At 41.2% G+C, this 14,064-nt stretch overlaps 1 protein-coding gene across 2 annotated transcripts in view; it reads left to right on the forward strand.

Moving 5' to 3' along the window:
* Nucleotides 1–14,064, forward strand: part of cadps2 (Ca++-dependent secretion activator 2) — a 226,908-nt gene that overhangs the window by 92,673 nt on the left and 120,171 nt on the right. For both annotated transcript variants that reach the window (XM_035157552.2, XM_035157556.2), the window contains exon 3: nucleotides 1,820–2,152. In XM_035157552.2, the coding sequence (XP_035013443.1) occupies nucleotides 1,820–2,152 (333 nt within the window). The remainder of the gene's footprint in view (nucleotides 1–1,819; nucleotides 2,153–14,064) is intronic.

The raw sequence follows: 14,064 nt of genomic DNA on the forward strand, positions 1-14,064 counted from the left end.
CACTCTTCATGAGTTAAACAACAGCAACACAGAGACTACACAAGATTTGTCTTTTACTCAGTAACAAAACTATTCAACTATAAACCAAAATCGACATCATTAAAACTCATATCTGTATCATATATAGTATAAATCTGTTTTATAGATTATCCAGCTGCCTATCACGGAAATGTTTCCACGATAGTATATTGATGTTCCCACCCTTACTGTCAATATTTTTTAATAACATTGTTTAAACATGAGGATATCAATGCAGAGCAGCCTCATACCTGGGACAACAGTGGTCCCACTGGGGTAAATGTGCACCAATGGAAACAGAAGTCGCTGTGAAAATTATGAACTTTATTTTTGAATGTTTATGGCAAGTGCACTTTATGTCAGTGTGTTCACTGTTCAGTGTTACTTTGCAATGCAAATATTTTTCTTAATACAGAAAATGTAGTTGCGCTTTAATCAGTGAGCATTTTCTGATTTGAGGAGATGAAATCTGCTCTTGCATGGTCACAAAACTAAGTTTGAAAATGTTCAAAGTTAACTAAAAACCTCTGTATAAACATGTTTATACTATTTTGGATTTGCCAATATATAACAGAATTTAAAGTTCAAATCTTACTCTGACGCAATGTAAAACATTAGGTCTGACTGTCCTAAGCTGCTGATCTCTGAGCTCTCAGCTTCCACTATATGACTCAGTTTGTCATAGATGTTCACAGTTTCAGAGAACGAAGAGGTGAAGCAGCCAACTGAGACATGTTTTAATGTCGTACAGAGCTGCTGCTGCTTCAGTCTGAGCCACTTATTCATCTGTCAAACTCAGTGAAAGTTGTTCTGAGTTAAAAGCTTTTCCCAAAACACACAAATGTGAATAACTCAGAGAGTTAGACATTAGAGACCCAGTGAATTCCTGTGTGGTGGTGGACAGTACAGACGTGTTTACACATTCTGATGATTTCAGCTTAAACGAGATAACGAAATGGATGAATGATATTCATTAATTCAACATCTTGTGCAATGTTTAGAGCATTCATTTTCTTACATGAAGCAAATAATGAAGTAATTCATGATGTTCCACTTCATCGATAGCGACAAGGTCAATGCTGCCCAGAATTTCAGCTGTAGGGTTCCTTTCATTAATCATTAAGACTTTTAGTCCCAACACATTGTTGGTGGGATGTCAACGAGCTGTGCTGATGTTTGTGGCTAGATACTGATTAGAAAATAGGCCTTCCTCACTGCAGACATTTTGACATGTCATAGTAGGAAAAGTACATGTGTAAATCGAATGATGACTGGATTCCTGGAATTGATGGTTATGCTGGTTCATTGTATTACTCATAGTTTAACAATGGAACCATCAGTTATGTTAGCAGTAATGCCTGTTCTTCTACTATAACCAAATGTGATCATTAGCACGTTGTGTTTTGGCTTAAGTTGGGTTCAGGTTCAGCAAACAGTTTTGAAAAAAGTGTTTTTATTCTTTAATGTTATTTTGTTTAAGTTATTTTTATGTGTGTCTTTTATTTGTGAAGCACCTTGTATTTATTATTATTATGATTGTTATAAAAGTTAATATAGCGATTTATGTTTTACTTTTTCATTTACCATTAGTACCATAACCATTAGTATATAATATTTGACAAATATTCTGACCACAACTGAGCATTTGAAGAAAAATTAAATGCTTTATTTTTTTTAATTAGGCTATTGATGTATCACAGTGATGGCACATTCCATGTTGTGTTGCACTATCACACCAGTGATGATTAGGACACCTGTGTAGAGCCCACCCCAAGCTTACCATTGTCTCTGTCTTCGACAGGGCTTCCTGAAGAGTGAGCGCGTTTCCCGGATGGTTCAGAGCGGAGGCTGCTCGGCCAACGACTTCCGCGAAGTCTTCAAGAAGAACATTGAGCGACGCATTCGTAGCCTCCCAGAGATCGACGGCTTGAGCAAAGAGACAGTGCTGAGCTCCTGGATTGCTAAGTATGATGCCATTTACAGGGGGGAGGAGGACATGCGGCGTCAGACACAGAGGGCACACCTTAGTGCCGTGTCGGAGCTCATCCTAAGTAAGGAGCAACTCTACGAAATGTTCCAGCAGATCCTTGGCATCCGAAAGTTCGAGCACCAGCTGCTCTATAATGCCTGCCAGGTGAGCCGCGAGAGGTCTACAACAAACACGTGCATTGCACACACAAACACTGTGTATTTGTTAGTGAATACTTGTGCGACAAAAGCGAAATGCTGTTTTCTTCAGCTGTAGTTCCTTCAACGTCCACTAGATGCTGCTGAATTCATTGAACTGTATGAAAAAACACCCAACTTCTTTCACTGCGTTAAGTCTTTTTATGTTTAAAATGTTCTTTCAGTTGTTGATATTGCTTCCTGGTAGCATCACCGTGACAACCATAAAAAAACTTCTTTCATTAAGGTGGTGATCAGAGTAGATGTGTTAGGTGAGACACACTGCAGTACTTTTCTCCCTAGTAATCACAATCATGTTGATGTATTTCTGGAAGGAAAAACCTTTTTTTTAGCTATTGGACTTTTTGTCACTTAGATTCAAGCATTAGTGAAAACACTCAACAGGAGACAGTTCTGCAGCAACAAACAAGCCCATTTAAAAAGTGGCCTGGAACCTTAAATTGAACCCCTAAACCACAAATGTCATCAAAGGTTCTATTTGATGTTGATGTTGACTTGACTGATTTCATTCTCAGTTGGGAATGTAGTCACCGGTGAATTGAACATTAATCAATGAATACATCAGAAATCTATGAACAAAGCTTGTAAAATAGTTAATGAAACTATTTAGGCCACACAAGTAAAAGTTATTGAATTGGATTATCAATATGTAGCAAATGTTGAGCAACTAGCAAACCTTTTACCTTTTTAACATTTATATGACTATTTTTTTGAATTTTATTTTGTAAAGCTATCACAACACAAACAAGGGCACTGTCCTGAGCATTTATTCCATTATCTCTGTCACTGAGGAATCTTCTGTCAGGAGTAGGGGTGGGCGATAAAACGATAAAGATAATTATTGCGATATAACTTTCCTCGATATAAATTTAAGATATATTGATACAACGTCGATAGAACTCAGTCCGTCCATGTTTTGACAGACAACACAAACAGCCAATGATAATGAGAATAGCACTGCGCCGAACCAATCACGTGGCTGGAATAGAGTTACAGCCATGTCAGGTTTGGTTGACGCACACTGCGCAGAGTGTAGGAGCATCAGCACATGTGTTAATGTTTGGGCTCCTGCAGAAGGTGGACCACTCTGCATCGATCCAGAGACAGAACATAATCGATTCTTCTTTTCCACTACGTTCATTGTTTTGGTGGTTTTCAACTGCTGAATAATTATAACCACATCTGCTTCAGGATCAGGACAGACACTCATTAAAGGTCCGCTCGTCCTGTATCAGAGTCTCTGTCGGAGTCTGTTTCCTCTTCACTCCCCCTCTGACCTGCGCTCACTTTACACTTTAAAGGGGACATAGCATGCAAATTCCACTTTGTTAGTGCTTCTACAGGTTAATGTGGGTATCTGGCATGTCTACCAACCCAAAAACTCTGGGGAAAAAACACTCGCGCGTTTTGTTATAGTTCCTCTAAGTCAGAAACGTCATGCTTGAGCGACTCGATTGCGCTTCCTGGGTATTGTGTCGTAACAAGGAACTGGAAGTCTCCCACATGGTCTTGGCGTCCCCCACACTCGTTACTTCCGGGTTTACAGCTAGCGCAGCGCCGTTCCCAAGCACGCAGCCTGGACGAGCATTTCTCCGCTGGTCAGCTCGCGATTCACTCACATGTGGCATTTGTCTGGATCCTTGGGACTGGGAGGCTGCAGCAGCTGCTCGGGCGCGACCGCTCGCTCTCCCGTGCGTGAGCTGGAATTTGTGTCAGCGCCACACAGCCAACAGTGTGGAAGACTTCCGCAGTGTTCAGCGCTACTGTAACCCCCGAACCCCGACATTCAACGGGTACAACAACAAGCGGAGAAAGCAGAATCGCGGGCTGACCTTATATATACAGTCTATGGGGCTGACCAGCGGAGAAATGCTCGCCCTGTGTGAACAGCCAGGCGGCTGCGTGCTGAAGAACGGCGCTGCGCTGCTCGCAGCGGTCTTCCACACTGCCAGCTGTGTGGAAGACTTCCGCAGTGTTCAGCTCTACTGTACGCCGGGTTACAGTAGTTACGCCGGGTTACAGTAGTTACGCCGGGGTACAGTAGTTACGCCGGGTTACAGTAGTTACGCCGGGTACACCGACGCGAAGCGCCGCTGCAGGCAGCGCAGCGCCGTTCTCCACGCAGCCGCCTGGCTGTTCACACGGGACGAGCATTTCTCCGCTGGTCAGCCCCATAGACTGTACATATAAGGTCAGCCCGCGATTCTGCTTTCTCCGCTTGTTGTTGTACCCGTTGAATGTCGGGGTCGGGGTAAATGATAGTCTTCATAGCCCCCCACCTCTCTGTCTGCTTGTGTGCTTGTAGTGGATGGGCAGAGGGGGACATTTAATTATGTGATTGGGAAAATTAAAACTCCAGGACAACAGAAGGGAATACAAAGTATGGGATGCATATTTGATAATTTATATCATATAAAATATGTAATTTATATCGTTTAAAATCATGGGGGAGGGGGAGCTGGCTCATTAGCATTTAAAGGAACAGGCACTCAAAACAGGTCACTCTGTGGAGGGCTGTTTTATACAGGGTAAAAAGGGTGCTGTTTTAAATGATCCTTGTGGTATTTTGACCAAAGTATGTTACAGACATTTCATTAAGACCCCAAGGAACCATATCAACTTGTGGTAAAATGGGCATGCTATGTCCCCTTTAACAATAAACACCATCACTGATCACAAGTTATTAGCACATGTACAGGAATGACATTTTACTTTGTGTTTGTTTAATTCACTCTAGAGTTTATGAGACACACGTTTAAAACTGCTACACAACATGAGACATAATGTGATGCACAGTCAGGACATCAGTGTTAAAGTGACCGGAATGATCCGGAGTCATGATCCGACATCATCAATTAATAACTAAATACGTGTGATTATCAGTTTGTGTGTGAAGAGGAGCAGAAAAGAGCAGACACACACTCACACACACTCCTGCAGACAGAAGAGAAGTTTCCTTCCGCAGATTATGACTCAACGCTGTGTTTTAACTTCATTGTTGCAGAAGAAGCAAGGCCAAGTTTATCCAGGAACATAAATGTGAATTCAGCAGGTTTTACAGGTTTAAGATCAGTTCTACGTGTGATTGATTAGAAAGTGTCACAGGAGCAGGGTCATTTGTTGACCTGCGCAGAGTAATGTGCCTCAGTGCAGTGGTACTGATTTGATATCACGATTTATATCAATATCGACTGATATGAAAATAATTATCGTGATTTTTTTCTATATCGCCCCGCCCTAGCCAGCAGCATATACAGCTGCAGAAATAGCAGCATCATGTTGTTGCTGACTTCTGTCCTGACTGATGTTTCACTGTCACTATAACGTGTCAGCTGTTAATCATGAACTGCACTGCCTCAGGACACTTTGTCACTCAGATTTACTTTTACTAGTTTAGGATGTTACACTGAAGCACCTGATGACCTTTGGTCTCTCATATCAAACTGTACACTGATAATTTGGGTGCTACATTTTATTCCTGTCCAAATTTAAATATAGCTATATGTCATAAAATAGACAATAATGCCTTTTCCAATCAAGACATAATTGTATGAAAATTAATGAAATGAATCAATACGTCTCATGATTATATTATTGTTATATACAATAATGCCTTCAAAAGCAACAGAATCACAACTACCTCTACCAAAATGATCACACAGTTGACTGGGGGATATATTTAAGGAGGACTAATTCATTTGAGCAGCATTAATTCTCCCTTTTTCCTGTCATTTTAAATTTAAGAACATCCTTTGAAGGCCATACTAAACAGTAAAGACATATAGCTGAGATTACTGCTACTCTTTTGTTGATACATCTGATGTCAGATGGCAGTGATGATGATGATGGTTGCACTTGTCCTCATAGCTCATGTAGATTAGCTTGGGTTGGGTACCAAACTTGGTACTCAGTAAGAGAGAAAGTTAAATCATCTGGGTGAGAGAGCAAGTAGAAATAATGGAGAGCCTACGTAAGTGGCTTATTCATTTATACTTGTGCGCGTGTGTACACCGATCTGCGTAGCAAGCAACGCTACATTTCTTGGAAGGTGTCAGGCTCAAGTGTGTTTACACTTGTCCAAAGTTGACTATGTCTGACACCGAACCTAATGAGACACCTGGTCTAACACAAAATGTATGTAATATTTGAAAAGTTTACCATATTTGATAGTCTGAAAGCCAAGTCCCAAGCAGCAGCCGCAGCTAACGTTAGCAGCATTCCTGCACCCAGCGCCAAATAACCCTCCTTGGACGATGACACTTTGTGTGAGTCGTTGACCACATCGCAGACACAGGATGTATACAGCTTGGGGGCCTGATGTTCCCCACCTCTGCCACCGCACCATTGTCCACTGAAAGTTCCCAGCAGTCAACTTAAACTAAGCTGTATTTGGCCCTAAACCTGCTATAGTGGACCCATATACTCTGATTAACACTGGAATTAAAATGACAATGTTTTTTGCTACTTTCATGCTTTTTCCCCCCCTTTTCGATTCAGGAAATCAAACTTGAGGCCTATGGCCTTTTGACAAGCTCACCCTCTCAACCAATCCTTATTTCACCTGACATTTCTTGCATTTCTACAACTATGATTAAAAATCTATTTAACTTAGAACATGACTAAATTTCGAGAGTTTCTCTCAGGGCAAACCGCCTCATTAGCTCCAGACACTGCAGAGCATTGTGAAGGTCTCAACCCTCTGCCGCTAAGTAATTAGACGGTCACTGGATCCACACAGTGAAGTGAGCACCTTTCAGTCTGCAACAACACGTTTTACATGTAGGAGAGGGAGGATGAAGACTGCAGCACAATGAAGGAAGTGGAGTTAGACAGGAAGTGGCTTCAAGGGATTGAACAAGCCCTGAACATGACTTTTCAGGATTGCAGTGAGACAGTGGGGTTTGTACAGAGAAACCTGGTGATATCAGCAGTAGTCCAGTAGATGGATGCAGCTTGATTATAGCCAGGGAGCTTCTCCACACATGGGTTTGCCATAAAAAAAAAAGAAGCATAAAACAGAGTTACACTCCCTCTGCTGCCTGTTTGCTCTGTAGAGGAAAACAAGCAATGGGTGAGGCAAATCTCCTTGAAACACACACACACACACAGAGAGAGAAACTCACAAATGACCAAACTCACAAAAGGGACGAGGTTTCAGCAGAAACCTGCCCAAACTTGTAAACAACACTCCCAAACAGGACAATACGCCCCACACTGAACTAGGACAACAGATCTGCAAGATATACAACCTGATTAGACAGGTACATCACCTGGACAATGTTACAGTCAAAGAAGACACTGAAAACTAAAAAAACAACCCATCACCTTTAAGAGACTGACTGACTATTTAAAAGATGTAATCAAACCAGCCCCCATGACAGAGAATACCAGGCAATTACTAGAAGGGAATGCCCACAATTGGGCATATACCACACAACTGATCCTAGAAGATCATTACATGGAAGGCAAACAAGACACCCTATCTGAGTTAGAGACAATCCTGACCACATACTGGCGTACAGCATTTGAGGACCAGATGGTCCAGGAGGAAGTTTCAAAGTAGAATGACGCAGGAAACTATTGACCAAACTGAGGCGCTCATAGTCTCCATAACCCAACAAGACCAACAAATACAACAGCCAGAAACTATAGAAAAGACCAAACCAACACGAGAAACGGTCACACATATAGGTCACTCAGAACATCAACAAGAAGAAGAGAAAGGCAGTCACAAGAAGAAGACGCCTTCTCAATGGAAGTCTTCCCACCTCTGACCAAGGTGGACAGGGGAACCTCACCCATACTAGACCACACCAGGTTTCCACAGATATCCCCAATGACACACAGTCCGAAGACAAAGCGAGGACCAAGGATCTCCAACCCCTGTGTAGTAGAACCCGGTGCTCAGGCACTCGAATTGGAGCCATTATTCACACGGGCCTCCACAACACCCTTGAGAGCGCCGATCAACAAACCACTGCGCCATGACCCAATAGTTCAGATCCACCAACCTATCAAGGGAGACCGCACTCCTCTTGAGGATCACCTCTCCATGGATGAGTATAACTTCTACCTACATGAGGAAGATTCTTCATCTGAAGAAGATGAACAACCACATCAGGAAACCTCCCCTGAAGAACCCGAAGAGGAAGAACAAGGAAACACAGATATGGGGGAACTAATAGAAAACACACAATATAGTGACACAACAGAGACAATCTCCATTCATTGGCCTCAGAGCATTCTAGTGTATTCCAGAAAATGATGGAATGGAAAGCTCCAGATCCAGGAAAAATACCTGATCATCGGAGACTCAAACCTTTCCAGAATCCCTGGTTTCAAAATCCCAGACCTCCAGATAGAGAGCTATCCAGGAGCAAATTACAGACACATTGAGTCTATTCTGAAAAAGTGTACACACACATCAGTGAAGAAGGTGGCCCTTTCAGTCAGACTCAACAACAGGGAACAAAAACCAAAGGAGACAATGGCCAAAATCACATTCCCATCTGCGGAGATCTGGGTCCCCTTCATTACTTACTCCAGAAGTCTACCCATGACTGAACAGGACAACCTGAACATGCTTAATTCACACGTTAAAACAAACATGTCATTCATACCCCCGTTACCAGCCAGTGACTTTACTACGAAGAAAGACAAACTACATTGGACAACAAAAACAGCTATGGCTATGTGACAACACTGGTCCAAAAAGTTAAATTTGGAAGCCCATTAAGACTGATTCTTAGGGAAGGGCTCCCAAAATTTGACTTAATAACCAATCTTATTGTTCAACATACAGATGTTTAAAAAAAAATTGGCCTTGGAATAAAAATTAAAATAATAATGTCATTGTGGACCCCTTGAATGCTGTTGAACTGAACAAATGCACTAAAAACAGTAATACTAACGTAATACCTTTCCAAAACAATCAACAGGACCCAAATTCTACCTTTAAAAATGTGGTTATTCTGGCTAAAGGGTTCAAGCCAACACAGCCTAAATTACAAGTATTAAATAAGGGCCTTACTTTTATACCCACAGTCAAATTCACAAAGGCCAAAAGGCACAAATGATGGTGGATATTCAGGACTATCACAGGAGACTAAAACTCGCAACCTATTTCGAAAGAAAAATAAATAAGGAACCCCTACCATTCACACCTAATTCCAATTGGACACCCAAATTAAGTGCATTACCACCATCAATATGGTCTCTAATTAGGGCAGACACATACGCCACCAAAAACTTTAACTGGAGGGTCAAAGATAAATCCAATTTATCCACTGAAGAAGCCCAAGTATTAAACCATTTGAAACGTAATAACCACATTATTATAAAACCAGCAGATAAGGGTAGTGCAGTTGTGATCCTTGATAGAGATCAATATATATGGGAGGCTAAAAGACAATTAGACAATTCGAATCACTATAGAAGACTTCAAAATCCTATTTTTCACAATACTATACCTATGGTCACAGAAATCAGATGTGTACAGAGGGATTTTTATAAACCACAAACAAAAAACGTATTTGTCCTAGGGAACACAAATCCTTGCCCAAGGCTATTTTATTTACTACCAAAAATTCATAAGGATCCTTCACAGTGGAGCAAACCCTTTGAGATACCTCCAGGCCGCCCCATCGTATCAGACTGTAATAGTGAGACATACCAAACTGCAGAGTTCATCGAACACCACTTACATCCAATTTCGACAAAACACCCTAGCTACATCAGGAATATGTAAGATTTTCTTGAGAAAATCAAGGACATTCAAATACCTACCAACTCCTTACTCTTCACTATAGATGTTGATAGTCTTTATACAAATATTGAAACCAAATCCGTCATCGAAGCAGTTAAGAAATGGCTACGTAAATTTCCAAATTCCAAAAGACCAGACAGTCACCTGATTAAGTTATTGGAAATCAACTTAGTTAGAAATGATTTTGAATTCGATGGTGAGTATTATCTGCAGACTAGTGGTACAGCCATGGGTAAAAATTTTGCAACCTCTTACGCCAACAGTCATGGCACACTGGGAGGAATCAGCTAAATCTCCACTTAAACCACTTCTCTATTACAGATTTCGAGGTGATATCTGGGGAATTTGGACCTATTCCAGGGCGGAATTTGACCAATTTAGTGGGTCATTAAATCACCACCATCCATCAATCAAAGTGAAGCACGTAATAGATGACAATTCGGTTAATTTTTTAGACGTCACAACGTTTAAAGGGACAAAATTCACAATAGAAGGACAATTGCATTTTAAAGTCTTTTTCAAAGACACTGGGTAAGGATCCGGACAAAACGTTTTCGAAAAGTTTTGTGAGGACATTTCCGAAAATGATCTCAGTTTCCAAAAATGTCCTCACTCTGTAGGGTCTATGCTTAAAATGGTCCTCACAAAGATATACGTACAGGAACCCACACACACACACGACAGTTTTTTTCCATTAAGCACTGCTGCTGTTTCAACACTGTACGAAAAGCTGAATTTTCGCCCCTGCAAACTCGCCTAATACCTGGTAGTTAGTGCCCGTTTACAGGAGGCAATTTCCGCGCTCGCCCGTGACACAAACTGGCAGAAACATACCCCTGGTAGCGCAGTGGGGGGGCTGGGGAGGGGGGAGTGCTGCCGGGGAGTCACGGAGCGAAGGTGTGATCTAATTAGCATATGAATCGCAGCGAAATCGCTTGTGAGAACTTATCTCACTTCACCATTGGATGAAACCACAGACCTTTGAAACGAAAAATCACTTGTGATTGGCTGGTAGATCTGTTGCTATTGGTCACCCTGGGTCATTATAATACACCGGTAGGTAAACCCCTCCCACACAATATTAATAATAATAATAATAATTAATAGTTATTATTACTAATAATTTATTTATTAGTAAGCCTTTACCAAAAGCACTGCAGTTCCTGAAGACTATACATTTATTCATGTGATGCTTGATGTTATATGTTGAACATATTGTAGAGGGAAAAAAACATTAAGAAGGTATATGTTGAGTCAAAGCTTTATTTACATACAGCACAAATAATCTAAAAACACAACTGGCCTAGCCAGTGAAAAACTAATCAGGTGAAGCTTGAAATGTCTCTTTGCCGCCGGTCTGGGTTCTTGGTGGCACTCAGTCCGAATCTGCTCCAGTGTGTAGACGTCTGTGGTGTGTAGCTGTGAGATTTGGGGTGTTACTTCTAGTCTAGTTTGAAGTGTGGCACACAGGTCGGTGAGCTCCTGGCTGTGGAAGGATGGTTCCTTCATACTGGCTCATAGTACGTCTTACAGGCAGCGGTTCGTGGCGCCGGCCATTTGCCTCAGAGGTATGAAGATGATGGACAGTTTCTTATAAAATACAACAGGTCACGTTTATGAAAAAAATGAACAAGAACAAACTCTTAAATTTAAGCAGTTCGTACATATTTAAACATAAACTAGTTCTGCTCAAGCACTCGATTCTCTCTTCTTCTTTTAGCAACTTTCTCGCTAATCCCACAGTTAACACGCTATTCAGATCTAAGAGTTACTTAGCAGTTCGCAAATTTGGGGATTGTGCGCCTGTCTTTTCCGCTTCGACTCGTCCACACTGGGCCCGGGGCTTTGCTTTCCAACGCACTCATCCTCTCCTCCAGGGAAACAGTGTCGTGTTGACTTCAGCAGGTTTTTTTACACCGAAAACTGAGTCATTCATCGAACTACGCAAAACACGAGCCGTTAGTTTCTTGTCTGCGGGAGACAGACACTTCATTCACGAGGCTGTGATTGGACGAGCCCTCTAACGTGATGACGTTAACGACTGACGTGGCATCTTCAGGAATGGACGTATTCACGAGACCATTTTTATCGCAATGTCAAGAATATGTTTAAGCTTTGGTTCAAGTGTTTTGCTTGCAAGAGATTCTCTGTGAATAATACAGTGCGTGAAATTACGTGCAGCGCCATTTGTAAGACACTCGCTTTCAGTCCTGCCTTTTTCCCCAGCATCGCTCCAGCCCTGTCCCTACACACACCAATACAGTTTTCCGAAGATAGTCCCTCTTCTTTTAGTTTTGTAAAAATGTCCTCACCTGTGCACGTCCACTCCGGAGCACGGCGCAAAACAGCATTACGTTTTCCGTCAAAACTGTATCTGATGAAAACAAGCAGCTGGGCAGAGTTTAATATATCTGTGGATTCATCTAACTGTAAAGCATATTTCCCTTTCTTAACTCTATCCACCAGCTGGCACTTTATGTCCTGGGCCATGTCGGTGATGCGCCGGGCAATAGTCCCGTTAGACAGCGGCACTGATTCCAGCTCACGGGCTAATTTATCACCATGCATGACCAGATTTATAGCTACAGCAGCGGGTTTATTTAATGTTTCGCCGATTATGTGTGGCTTTTTTGCCTGTGCAATTAAATATGCCACCTCATATGATGCCCTTTGAGCTGCAGCTGGGATTGTCTGTTTAGTAAGGAGTTTCTTTTGGCCTTGTACCTCTCGCTCATTCCGCTAATCCGTGTCGTAATAACCTCATGGGTAAACAAAGAAAAAGGAATAAACTGATGGAAATGTTTTTATTGCATGTTTTTATTCTAATTTCAAGTCATATTTATGTATATATTTATACAATAATGGGTTAAATATTCCATTTAAAATTATTTTTATATTGTATTTGTTTTTTGGACGGCATCTCGCGACCCCCCCGGGGGAACCCCTGCTCTACACGTCTGTACATATTCTGATCTTTTTCAGCTCAGTGGTAGTTGAAGAAACATTCCTGCTGATCAAAGCTCCGAAGTGGAAGAAGTTGATGTGTCCACTGAATGAAAGCAGACTTTTCTAATTCTCTGCTTGACTTCTAATGTCTGGCCCTTCTACCATGTTGTCGTCCTCCTGCAGCCACTTGTAGAGCCAGGGATAAAAAACAGTGGCTCTTCCTCTTGTGCACCTTAACCTTCTCTTCATTATCAGGGTCTTACAGTTTTAAAACATGCGTTCCCAGCAGAATGAACAGGTATCTGTGATCTTTTTTTTCAGCAGCTGAATCTCCTGAATGAGGACCCCCACACAATCACTTCCATCACCCCCAGACTTTAAAATAATCTCTTGTTTTGTTTGGTCACAGTAGCAGTGTTACCATAAGTCAGTACCAACAGTCAAATGAATTTAAAGCTGATTTTTCTGAAATGTTGCATAAATAAAGTAAAGAAATTCTCCCAAATAGCCTTGAAAGTAAGCCAATATTCACATGCATAATATATTTATAGAGATTAACAAAAATCTGTTTCCATCTCTGTCAGGGACTAAGCAGTGAGTAAAGAGGAGGTTTCCTTTAAAAAAAAAAACTGGCTTTTTATTTGCCAAAAAAAGCAAAACCAAGAATTATACACCTAAGCCTGTAAATAAAAAAAGTTCAATAACATATAACTGCAATCAAGATAACAACTAAACAATCAAGATGTTCACTGAACAAACAGACCTGACAATTGAGGAACATGTATACTGGTTTAGTCAAACCAAATAAAGGATTAGTAGAAGACAAAATGGCAGCCAACTTAATAGAAAGCAATACTGTTCAAACTAAATTCCCCCTATGATATGCAAACATGGTTCAGCACATGGATTAATATACCAGATTAATACAAATAAAGATTGCAAAAGAAAGAAAAAGTACATAATGTTAATTATTTAAGGGTGATTGACTGTGAATGAAATCAACCTGTGTGGCAAATGAGGAGATAAGAACATGATTGAAAACAAACGTGGGCAGCAAACTACTGAGTGAGAATGTACTAGACCACTTTTGAAAAGGCAAAAACCACGTCAAGCAAAAGTAAATTACTTGTTTGTGCTATGTTTTCAAA

This window comes from Hippoglossus stenolepis, chromosome 5 (assembly GCF_022539355.2).
Source record: "Hippoglossus stenolepis isolate QCI-W04-F060 chromosome 5, HSTE1.2, whole genome shotgun sequence".
Lineage (NCBI taxonomy): Eukaryota > Metazoa > Chordata > Actinopteri > Pleuronectiformes > Pleuronectidae > Hippoglossus > Hippoglossus stenolepis.